Here is a 13,126-nt window from a genome sequence, read left to right as displayed (position 1 = left end):
CACAGATGGATACTGGCACACACAATACCGCATTCAGCAGCACTGTATCAGATGATGTGCGATTTGTGTTTTAAACTCTACAATTCATAAAGAAACTTACAGTCTATTAAAGCAAATGCTCACACCAGTGCCTAAAGTTCAACATTTGTTCTCCATATACTTTATACATTTTCTCTAACAATTTCTATTTCTAAAACTTTCCAGTAGGTTCTTCTAATAATCCATTTCCAGTGCAAATGGTTAATTCAAAAATGACTATTAGGATTTGGTTTGAGATTTTTTTCCTTTTAAATCCAATCGAAATGGACTGCATATTTTCTTAGATAAATGTAGCTCAGACTGGAGCTTATCTATAGTCTACATGGCTGATAAAGAAATGAAAAGTCTTGATGCTTGAAGAGTAATTAGTTGATTGACACTTTGGTGAAAAACCAATCAATAAAGTACAAAAGGGGGAATCTAACAGTGATAAGGATTTCTTTTCTCCTGCACTGGACCACTCAACCACGTATATAAGCAGAAATGAAGAAGGGGTGAGTACAACCACTTACCAATTAGGACATTCAGAGGAGATCACAGTTAAGAAACTCTCTTGCAGTAGACGAGACACTATGACTTTGGCCCTTTTGATCCAAAATAGCTCATTCTCATGCTTCTACTTTTCTCAGAGCCCTTTCTACTTCCTTCACAGGGTTAGGCTCTCTAAACTGAAGGCTCAACAATGAGGTTATTTTAAGCTTTAATTATGGGGACAGCTAATCAAATTCTTCTCCTCTGACTAGAATTATCTGCTACACTATTAAGTCCTCTCCACAGATGTTTTCTTCTTTGAAAACTAGGGAACTTAGCCCGATATATAAGCAAATAGTGTGGAGCTGTGGTTTTCTCTCTTTTTAAATGTAATCCATGAAAACTTACAATTAGGAGGGTACTTCGAAAAGTTTATGGAAAAACAGAATTCAACAATAATATGAGATTTTCCATGAACTTTCTGAAGTATCCATGTATATTTGCTAAGACCTGAAGTAGAAAAATCAATGACTTATCACATTTTGGTCTTTTCTTTATGTTAGATCAACAGCATTTTATCTGCCTCTACTCTTTCTAATTCCTTCTGAGAATAAAGCAAACATCATGACGCTCATCCCAGGACTTATTTCGTAATTTAGGAGATATAAAGTTATCCTTGATTCAAGGTTACATCCCAAATTTCTGTGAGCAGATTCTTTGTGGTTCTGCCAACAAAGAAGCTTCCTTTTGCCTAAGAGCTCCTACTGGTCCATTCTACAACTTTATCACTAGCCTCTAAATTCCTGCCATAATTATCACCGTAGTTTCACCTAAATATGTATTTTTAATATGTTTTTATATTCCATAACTAATTTTTTATAATCAAATATAAATCTATTCTAGATAACTAGTGTTATTCTAAATAACACACTTTTGGAAAACTTTTGTTTATAAGTTTGTTTCAGACCTTTACCTGTAGGCCAATCTGAAGTGCTTGATTTTCTGTTGCCCTTTTTCCTGATTCTGTATTGCTCAGAGTAGTCTACCACTTCTCCTCGAGCTTTCCGCCCATCAGGGGAAGGGGTGAAGAATTTGGTAAGGCCATCAATGAGCCCTTTGGTTTTCTTGTTGAACTTCAAGGGGACGCTGCTATCTCTGCAGAAGTCCAAGCCATCTATTCTCTCTAAACAGCCTTCTTCTGATGATGATGCTGACTGGCTGGAAAGAGTGATTTTACGTTTCCGACCCCTTCCAGGGCCAGTTCGAACTTTGCTGAAGGAATCTTTTGATCTAAAGAATCAAATTGGGGGGAAAGTAATCATTAAAAAGAAATCCTTATAAGGTTTCTATTTAATATATAACATAATTTAGAAAATAACCTATAGCTTTATTTAAAAATCTATATTGTTAAGAATTTTTTGTACACTATAAATATTACTATATATGAATGAGAAGTAATATTATTAGAAACATCTATTTCTGCAAAGCCTAGTTATTTACAGTGAAAAAAACCCTGGGCCACAAGTCAGAAAACATGTTTGAGTCATAATTCTGCTGTATGTCTTGGACAAATCACATTTTCTCTAAACATCAGTGTCTTCATCTGTAAAATGAGAGTTGGACTGGAAAACAAATAAGATCCTCCCAGGTATAAAGTTCTATTATACTGTGATTTCTGCACCAACTCTGAATTATACTTTTACTTCTAAACAAAAGAATGAGTTACTCTCTGAAAGTCAGGAACCTATAGATCATTTTATAGGAAAATTAAAGCTTAAGACAAAAATATAGACTCCAATACTGGTTCTGCATATTTCAGGCTGCTAATGCCAAATCATTTCACTTACACTACGTTCAAGATAGTCTTAAGTGCAGAAAAGGTGGGTAAAATTTTTGAGAATTCCCAAAAGAGGTTTACAGGCCTGAAGATATTTTACATATCATCAAAGGTGAATTACTATAGAGATATTCAACAAAAGACAGAATCTGGTACTGAATCTTGCCCCACCTCCTCCAGACAGCCCAGTTTCCTAGTCCACAATTTCTGATTTCTGCTAATAGATGGAAATACTCGAATTACTTTACCTCAGGAGAATACAAAAATGGGACTTAGCTATACCCAAAAGGAAGAACCTATAAAGTGATATGTATACTTAATAAATAACTGAGACTAGATCAGAGGATAAACCTGTAAAATGTTACAACAAAATCAAATTTTCTTTCCTGTCTTTTACATAAGAGAAGCAACAGAAGACTCTGGTGTCAGACTACTTGGATTTAATCCCAGTTCAACACTAACTATATAATCTCGTACAAGTTAATCTTCCTATACCTTAGTTTCTTCCTCTGAAAAACAAAAGTTAACAACAGTACCCATGCTTCACTGGGTTGCTGGGAGAATTAAATAATTTAACACATGTAAAGCATTTAGAACTGTGCCTGGCATTTTTTTAAAGGTTCAATAAGTGTCAGCCATAATTATTATATAAAAGTGCCAGTTATAACAATGGACATTTTTTTCCATAAGGAAAACAAGTGAATCCTACACTATGGAGAAGACCCTACCCTTTTCTCCCCTCACCTTGCCACAAGTACAACTTACACCGTGTTTTGTTTCTTTAACCTGTTTTTTGGACGTCCTATTGGATTAGCATAGCGCCGTTTTATCTGTGCTGCCTTCTTTTGTAGAAGTTTTCGTCCTTTTTTCCTAGGTCGACATATTTGACATATCCACATGCCTATAAAGTAAGAAAATCCCATACAAAAATATGATAAACAAAAATATACTAAAGATTTCAGATAGTCCAAGTCCATTAACCTCTTTCAAATCAAGAACTGTCATTTAAAAATCTGGTGAAAGTGCCCCCCCCCCAAATAAAAGTGAAAACATACACATAAAATTCTACAAATAATTGGAAAGGATTCACATATACCCTGAAGCCCACACATGGATAAAGTCCACTGATCTTCAGTTAAAAACACCTGCTCTCTAGCACACAGATACTGGTGTCTAATTACCCCCCTCAAAAAAAAAAAAAAAGCCAGTTTTCAACAGAGCACTGGTTGATTACAGGTCAGGGAAAATAAAAGATAAACTGGAACATCTTGTAGTGCCAGAAAATAAAGGAAGTGCTCAAAAAATGAGAGCGGTATATGGAAAGAACACAGGAGCCAATTAGAAGGAGTTCCCAATAGCCAAATCCAGGGCAATTTGAGCAAAAAAATTAATTACAGCAATGGATTATAACCCATAGAATAAAATAAATATCCATGAGTCCATAATGATATAAATAATGGGAAAATAAGTGGGAGAAATAAATAAATGGGAGAAAGGGATAGCTCTTCTTTACAGCAAAATTCTAGTTAATGAATATAGAAAGAATGATGGAAATAGAAAATCACCATTATGCAAACACCACAGTAATAATTGGTGCAGGCAAAAATCACTGACGGATGCTAAAATTAGTGTACTAAGAGGAAAAAGAGTAACTTTAACGTGTCTGCATTTTTCTTCACTGTAATCAAATGATCAAAATTAACACTACTATTAGTGTTAAGACACATCACTATTATGTACCCCTGTTATGATGCACTGAGAAGGGCAGAACTTCACTTCTGTGGTATTCCTATCAAAATTCACAACCTTAATCTAATCATGAGAAAGCAACAGAATCCCAAATTGAGGGGCTTTCTACAAAATAAACGACCAGTAGTTTTCAAAAGTGTCTGGGTCAGGAAAGACAAAGTCTGGGCCGACCCCGTGGCTCACTCGGGAGAGTGCAGCGCTGAGAGCACAGCGGCGCTCCCGCCGCGGGTTCGGATCCTACATAGGGATAGCTGGTGCGCTCACTGGCTGAGTACGGTGCGGGCGACACCGAGCCAAGGGTTGCGATCCCCTTACCGGTCACAAAAAAAAAAAAAAAAAGACAAAGTCTGAGGAATTATCACAGACTGGAGGAGTCTAAGGAAATACAACAACTAAATGTGATGTGAGATCCTGGACTTTATCCTGGACCAGAAATTCAAATAAGGTGTGTAGATTAGTTAATAGTATTACATCAACGTTAATTTCCTGGTTTCAATAACTGTACAATGGTTTTGTAAAATAATAACATGAGGAGAAGTTGGGGATACAATGAGAGCTCTCTACTATTTCTGCCACTTTTCTGTGAGTCTGAAATAATTTCAAAATAAAATGTTTCTCGCTTTAAGCTGCTATAAAACCTCTTTTGTAGAAGTTAAATACACAGGAAAGAAGTCCTAAGAAAATCTCTCTTCTCTTGAAGGATTCTCAGAAGGCCTCTTGCACAAACTTCAAATAAATGGAAAAAGCAGGAAAAGGTGGGTATTTATTCTTCCAATATATGTAAATTTAAGACTTCTCAAAAGTTAACAATCAACAGAATGGCATAAAACTAATTCAAGTAAGATCTAAAAGTGGATAATTTGACTATAACCTACGGTTGAGTCCTTTTCCAGCAAAAAGAAAAGTTTCGCCAAGCAGATATCATCAAATATCCTATAGACATTTTACATAGGAAATCTATATATCACAAAATCAGAGCTGGGATGGAATCTGTGATAAGACAAAATGGGGTGACTAAATCTTTTTTTAAAGAAACTATAAGCATATGATAAGATGGTATTCTGTGAAAGTCCAACCAAAAGGCAATTATATCCCAACTGTTCCTTTCAAGGAACAGGAATCAGGAAAACAGAATAATATTAAGCTGTATGATTTGGACAATTATTTGTTCACAACTTATTTATTAACAGGTTTTTTTTTTTTTTAAGTTTTGAATATAACAGATCTCTACAGCTCTAGGCCCCTCAAAAGTGCTAAGCAGTAATATAATCAACATGACTTTTCCAATCTCATTTCCTCCTTTAAAGAAAGAGATACTTCTGTACAAGAGAAGAGATTTCAAGATATTATTTAAGTATTTTGTTCTCTAGTGAGAGACTGGCAAGTATTCATAAATGAACCACTTCACCCTTCATGATTGCTTAAATATTGAAAATGGAGGAAAATAATAATAAATCTATACCATACAAGAATGTTAAGATGCCTAAACAGAAAGACAATTCCCACCTTTAAGGTGACAGCTCTCTTTCTACTTACACAATGCCAAAAAGAAAGATCCAATTATTCTTCCTTTTTAACAAAGTAGACAAAACATGCTTTTACTAACACATTTGTTTTTATTCTGTTTGATTTCAGAAAGTATTCTCACCTTTTGGCATCCGGGTGAGTGGAGGATCACAACACTCCATGTGAAAACCTCGGTCACATGAATCACAAAAGAGCATGTTATCCTTAAAAAAAAGAAAGGAAAGAAAAGAAAGGACAGTTCTGCTTAACCTTATGAAACAGAAGCATGTCAGGATCATGACCTCCTAAAATCTAGGAAGTTTCAAAGATCTCAAAAAGAGATGAGTTACCATAAAATTAAGTTTCCTTAATTTGTATTAACCAAGTAAATGGACAGGTTGAGTTAGTAAAAAGTTTTTGCTTCAGCCAATCTTTGATGAAGAACTACAGTTTCATTACTTTCAAGTATATCCAATAACCAGAAATAAGCTAACCATGATGTGTTTTAATAAAAAAGAAAAGGATGATTTGTAATTAGTATACTACCTGACCATTCCTAAATGAATGCCTCCATACTACTCAAGAAATTTCATAAATATTTCCTTAAAGTAGCTTAGTCTCTCTTCAAATATACAATTAAGGTGCTTTACAAATTACCTAAAATTAATCGAAGTCCAAATGAGCAAGTATTCTAAACTAATAACATGTAATTTGAAGAGACTACTTTTCTAAAACAGGCTACTGGACCAAGTGACTGAAAAATAACCAGCCATACTTAAACGGAAGTGCCAGCTGTACACTCCACTTCTAAATGAAATACCCACATTGGAAGGCAAAGACACTCACTGCATTTTTGCCTTGATCTCGACAGGAGCTGCATGTTTTACACTCGATGCACTGCCACCGTAAGGCCTTCACTCTAACCGTTAATTCAGGGGAAAACTTCAAACAGGATGGATGACCTAATAAGAGGGGGAAATTCATGAGTGAAACAATCAAAAATCATTTTGTTATTGTTCTAAAGAAATGATGGAGAAACAATCAATTATCTTAAACACAAAATATACATCAAATAAAACAAGATGTTGTCTACATGTCTCATCAGGACTTGGCACCCCAATTCAGTCTCATTAATGCTAAATAGGATTTAGAACCCCCCCCCATTTGATTATTAAAAATCTGACAAATTCTAAACTTTTATTAAGCCCACATCAAAGCATTATGTTTGTACACATATTGGTATGTATATGAGAACATAATATGATCAGGCCATTTCTGTAGGAACACTCGAAAAGCTGTTTACGTTGGTAACATCCCAGAAAATGAAGGTATAAACATTTTGAAGAAGAATTTTACTTTTCACTTTATACCCTTTTATGCTCTCATTTTAAAAATTATAATATATGTTACTTTCATAATTTAAAAATATAATTGTCCCCCCTTATCCATGGTTTTGCTTTCCACAGTCAACTGCAATCCAAAAATATTAAATGGAAAATTCCAGGAATAAACAATTTATAGGTTTTAAACTGCATGCCATTCTGAGTAGCATGAAGTCCTGCCTGGGACATGAATGGTCCCTTTGTTCCGCACACCCACACAGTATATGCTCACCCTCCCATTAGTCACTTAGTAGCCATCTGGGTTATCAGATCAACCGCCATGGCATCGAGTATTTATGTTCAATTAACACTTATTTTATTTAATAATGTCCCCAAAGCACAAGACTGGTGATACTGGTATTGTTATAATTGTTCTATTTTATTAGTTATTGTTGCTAATCTCTTACTGTGCCTAATTTATAAATTAAGCTTTATCATAAGTATATGTGTATAGGAAAAAACATACTGTATATATGGCTTGGTACTATCTGCAGTTTCAAGTATCCACTATGGTTCCTGCAACATACCCCCTGTGGATAAGGAGGGGAACTACTGTACATAATAAAAATCCCCTCATGATTAAAGGCACTCAAGCTACAACTAAAACTGAAAGAAGTATTTCTATTGTGATCAGAATTAACAGCAACAGAAAATGCTTCCTCTTCCAAGAGACAGTTATCAGTTTGATTCTCAAAAATTTAGAGTAGCCAATTTGCCTTCAACTTTGAAAAGATCTGTCTCCTCTTCTAGAAGTTAGTTATGTTTACTTTTCTTTGGTGAGAGAAAGGGCTGGTTAAATTGTCTTCTCTCCTCTCTTCTGTATTCCTAAAGAATCTTTTATGCAATAGTAAGTTTATCATCAAAACATTACTAACACTGAAGGAAAATGGGAAAGATGTGAAAATTTCATCCATAATCCCATCATCCCGGAATAATAGCCATTTTCATGTTCTACTTTTCTTTTTTAAATTAGCTGAAAGCCCGTGCATGACTGTAATTATAGCATATATACAGTTTTTGTTTTGCTTTGCATAATTTTATTCAGGTAATCTTTACATTTATATTCCTCAAACCGATTATATTCCACTGATATGATACACCATACCCTATGTGAACATTTTCCTATTGTTAAATACCTAGACTATTACCCATGATTAGAGAAAACTAAAATGAATTTTTTCATGTTTATAGATTCCTTCCTTCTTTTAAATTAATTCCTCAGAATAAATTCCTGAAAGCAGGATTGGTGAGTGAAATGAAGTAAACAGTTTTATAGCTTGATAGGTTGATATGCACTGCCAAAACATTTTCCAAAAACCCCGAAGCAACATCCAGTGCCAGGAGCAAAGCACAAATGTTTTAACACAATTTCATCAGCTCTAGGTTTGGGTTCTATTATCTTTAAATTTTTATTATTATAAAAGCTACAAAATGATACTTCATTGCTGCTCTGGTGTGCATTCCTATTATTACCTCGATAAAACATTTCTTATATGCTCAACTATTAATTTTCTCTCATATAAACTGCCTGTTCATAGGCTCTCCTCTTTTGGACTTTATGCTTAGAAATGCAAACATGTTATTTGTAGTCATACAGCTTTGGGCCTTTTGCCATATGTAATGCAATTATTTTCCCCAAACTATTCTTGCTCTTTTGGGGGGGTATGTTAATTCTCAATTTAGACAACATCAACTTCCATATATGTAACTATGTCCGTCCTTTTCTTCCTAGGTCACTATGACAGCCAACCTTCCAAGCTGGCCTCCAGTCATTCTCACCTTCTGGCAGTCACATCCGCATGTAGTTCCCTCCCCCATTGAATAGGGTTGATCTGTGTGATCAATAGGATATTGCTGAAATGACGGAGTGTGACTTCTAAGGCTAGGTTGTAAAATATATTGCAGATTCTATCTTGTTTTCTCTTAGATACTTGCTCAGGGGAAGCCAGCTGCCACGCCTTTCCTATGAAAAGGATTACATGGCAAAGAACTGAGGCTTCTTGTCAACAGGCAGCAACATCAACTTGCCATCCAGGTAAGTGAGCCACCATGGAAGCCTTCAGTTGACTTCAGCACCACTTAAAACCTTGACTGCAACCTCATGACAGACAGAAAGTAAAAACCACCCAGATAAGCCACTCCCAAACTCTAGACCCACACACACAGTATGAAATAAAAAAAGTTTGTCATCACTTTAAGCTGCTAAGTTTTGAAGTAATTTATGTCTGCAGCAATAAATAATAGCTATAAATAGTTATTTATTCTACTATTCTTAAGTTCTATTTCTTAAAAAGTTACCTCTCCAGTACAGTTTTCAAGTTGTGCTCTTCCCTAGCTTAGAGACTGAGAGACCACCTCAAGTATAATGCTTCTCAGAAGGGAAGGCTATAACATAACACCCCTCCCCTTCATTTCATTCCCACCTCACCTAAAACAGATTCGTTTTTATGTTTTATATATTTGAGTTCCCCATAAGATTTCATTTGGGGAAAGAATTCCACTATGAAAATAGTTTGGCCATCACTGCATTGCATGGCATGCCATTATATTTTTATGTAATCTTTCATAATTTTATGGTTTATATTTAATTGTGAAATCCATCCAGAGTTCATTTTGGTTTGTGATATTATGCTGGATATGGTCATCTAGCACTCAAGACCTAGTCCCATCTTCTTCTAATGCCTTCTATATACAAAAACAAAAAAGCTAAAAACTACGCTTCCTAGGCTCTAGACGTGAATTAAGTTCTACCAACTAGATGTGTTTGAGGGATATCTGAAAGGCAGAAATGAAGTAAAGATCACCTTCCTCCTAGTACTGTTTCCTAATGATCAGCAAAATCATGAAAACAGCAGTATCTCCTCTTCTCCTTCATAGCTATCCAGAGGCCAAATCCAGCATCTTAACCGTTCTACATGTTGGCCTCCAGCTTCCACCTCCTAGGGATGGAAGCAGACACTGACTTCCCTGGTGGCTCAGCACTGTGCAATACTCCAGGAATCAGTCCTTAAAGCCCACCCTGGAGCTTGCCTCTTTGGCCCTTCCAACAACTTCACAAACACCTAATTCCAGGATTAAATTCCTTTTCTCTTGAAGCATCTAGTGTGGCTTCTGTTCTCTGGACTAAATCCTGATTGTTACTGATATAAAACACTGAAATTTAAGCCAATGATCAAAGACAATGATGCTTTGCTAAGGCCTTCCTGTAAGGTCTTGAGAGTTCTTAAATATGGAGCAAGAACATCTCTGGTACTGACAAATTAGGAGACTCTGCCAAGTCCTTCTTGGGGCACAGAATTTCACATTGCTCACTAGATTGCAGTGTCAACACTTTATTTCCGAGTGTGACATACGTAAGTTTCCACCAAGAAAAGCAAATCTGTTATCATCCTGGTTCTATTCATAAAGCCTGAGGCATAAATCAGGAAAGATAAGTAGTGATTATTAAAGAAACCAGCAATAATTTCAAACTGATTGTGGTGACTTAAGCAGATGTTCAATAGTGAAATATAAAGATCAACGGGAAAAAATAAACCCACAGAAAGTTTTTTATTAAAAAACTAAAACCTGATTTAAATTAACTGAATTAAACATTTCAACTGTGCATTCAAATCCCTCCCTAGGATAGAAGCTCATTTCAGTTACCTAAAAGCAGGACAGAATTAAAATTTAATTTCATAAGGAGCAAGGATACAAACTCTTGCTTTGACAACATGGTTTAGAAGAAGAATGGGGGGAAATCACATACCACTGTTGCCACAGTCGGCACAGGAGATGAGTTCTTCTGGCTTCTTTTCTCGGTTTTGTTCTTTTGTACCAAGACAGAAACTACAGATGGGGATTGGTTCAGCAACCGGCTGTAAAAAAAACCATAATTCATTCAGGTACTAACACTTTTCTTCTAGTATCAATATAAAGACATTAAGATTATAGTTCTAAATTCCTGTGAGAGTTACGTGTAACTTTAGGACAACTGTATCTTTACCCTAAAATTCCAACTGAATAGGTGAGTTTTTACAAAGCCTGTTTTGGCTGGGCCTTTACAACTGGTCCTTGTGGTGACCAATTAGAAACTTTACTTCAAAAAGTCATGTTTGTCACTTATAAACTACATGATACAAAGCAAATCCTTCACCTAAAATTTAAACATTCACTGAATTAAGTGCAAAACGACATAGTATCAGCACTGAAGAGGCATGTGATCCAGCAGAAGAGCAGTAATGTATACAAATAAAGTAAGGCAGAAGACATAAAGTGCTGTAAGAAAGAAACAGCAAGTGCTCTGTAGCAGTGGGAGAGATAAATTCCAACTGTGGTTTGGAGGAAGGGAAGAGTTAAAAGGGGAAAACATGTATCTCGTGCCAATACTATGTTATGGGATCTTTAAGAAGCTCATCCAAGGACAACAGACTGTAAGTTTTAGAAGCAGGTTTAAACCTAGGTGTCCATGTTCATCAACAGCACTGTTGCCCCCTAGAAGTGATGGAGAGAACAACAACATAGGTAGTATAAACAGGAACAACTGAGGTGTTCAGTCTGCTGAGGCCAGTGCTTCAAAGTACACGGTTTCTGTGATAAGGGAGGAAAAAGAAGCAGCTAGATCAGTTTGTCAAGACTACCACTGAATGTGTTGTGAAGAAGCTAAACTTTCAAATTCATCAAAATGTATATATTAAATATGTGCTATTTTTTCATATATCAACCATATACCAATAAAGCTTAAAAAATAAAAATTTCTGATTAAAAAAAAAGTTGAACTTTTTCTTGCAGGCCAAAAAGAGCAATAGAAAGTTACTGAACCAGGAGATAACCACCTATATTTGAGAAAAATAATTTCAGTAGCAATACCAAAGACAAATGAAGGGAAAGCCTAAAGACAGGTAAAGCAAACAGTGATTGCAATAGTGTAATGAAGACAAGATGAGAACCTGAATCGAAGCCAGGAAATGGAATGGAAGAAACAGCAACGGGCTTAGAAACCAACTAGTTGTGGGAGTAATATAAAAGAAAATGAGTTAAACATGACCAGTGTAACTGAGGACGGTGATGTCCTCAACCGTGAAAACTAAGTCATTCTAAGGAAGGTTAGAAGGAAAGCAATGAGATGACGAGTTCAATTTTACATGTGTTTAACGGAGGCATTCTCAGTCGGCGCCCAACTATTCTTGCTAGGCATTGCGCAGGATGGCAACAGAAAGGCCTCAAGATGCTTTTAGTCTACTGGGGAGAACAGAAAAAGTACAATAAAATGTTTGTAGGTACCACGATGGAACTACAACAGTGGGAAACAGGCTGGCTGCTCAGCTCAGTTGGTTAGAGCATGGTACGATAACACCAAGGTCAAGGGTTTGGATCCCTGGAATGGCCAGCTGTAAAAACAAAAAAAAACCCAAACCCAAAACAAAACAAAACAACAATGGGAAACAAAAAAAAAAAAGGAAATAATCAAGTAGAGGAAAGGGGTGTCAGTGAAAAGCTTCACAAAAGTACTATTTGACTTAAGTTCTTATAGAAGTACTTGACAGGCAGGCCCACTACATGGGAGTGTTCAAAAGGTAAAAAATCTGGCCGGCCCAGTGGCGCACTGGATAGTGCGCCGCTTGGGAAGTGCAGCGGCGCTCCCGCCCAAGGGTTCGGATCCCACATACAGACCGGTTCCCACTCACTGGCTGAGCGAGGCGCAGGAGCAACGCCGAGGGTTGCAATCCCGTTGCTGGTCCCCGGTCCGGTACGGGGGCAACACTGAGGGTTGCGATCCGTTGCCGGACACGGAAAAAGACAAAAGACAAAAAAAAAAAAGGTAAAAAATCTAAAACTGGATTTGGGAGGAGGGATATGAGCTTAGTTTGGGACTTACTGAGCTTCAAATGCTTATGGAGCAGCCATGTTGCAATGCTCATGGACACTATGACACAGGATCTGGAGTCTGTGAGAGAGATTTGTCTGGAGATAAAAATCTAGAAGACATATACATATAAAATGGCATTAAAACCATCAGATTTGCTGAGTTTTCCCATGAAGAACAGGTGGAAAGAAGATAGCTAAAGTCAGAACACCAACGCTTAAGTGGCCGGTAGAGGAAAAGCCTGAAAAGGAAACAGATCAATGAGAGAGTTGAGTGGAATATCACATCAAAGAGTTC

General features: G+C 36.4%; 1 protein-coding gene across 1 annotated transcript in view; it reads right to left on the bottom strand.

Moving 5' to 3' along the window:
* LOC103607877 (histone acetyltransferase KAT6A) overlaps window positions 1–10,841 on the bottom strand; it is a gene marked incomplete at its 5' end in the record, with an annotated part of 57,469 nt that extends 46,628 nt beyond the window's left edge. Inside the window, 5 exons of the mRNA XM_008592338.1 lie at window positions 1,484–1,800; window positions 3,113–3,248; window positions 5,745–5,826; window positions 6,449–6,564; window positions 10,733–10,841. Of these exons, the coding sequence (XP_008590560.1) occupies window positions 1,484–1,800; window positions 3,113–3,248; window positions 5,745–5,826; window positions 6,449–6,564; window positions 10,733–10,841 (760 nt within the window). The remainder of the gene's footprint in view (window positions 1–1,483; window positions 1,801–3,112; window positions 3,249–5,744; window positions 5,827–6,448; window positions 6,565–10,732) is intronic.
* Between the last annotated feature and the right edge of the window lie 2,285 nt (window positions 10,842–13,126).

This window comes from Galeopterus variegatus, unplaced genomic scaffold (genome assembly GCF_000696425.1).
Source record: "Galeopterus variegatus unplaced genomic scaffold, G_variegatus-3.0.2 Scaffold7793, whole genome shotgun sequence".
Classification (NCBI taxonomy): Eukaryota; Metazoa; Chordata; class Mammalia; order Dermoptera; family Cynocephalidae; genus Galeopterus; species Galeopterus variegatus.
The sequence above is the reverse complement of the archived record's forward strand: the minus strand, read 5'-3'. Positions and strand labels throughout refer to the sequence as shown.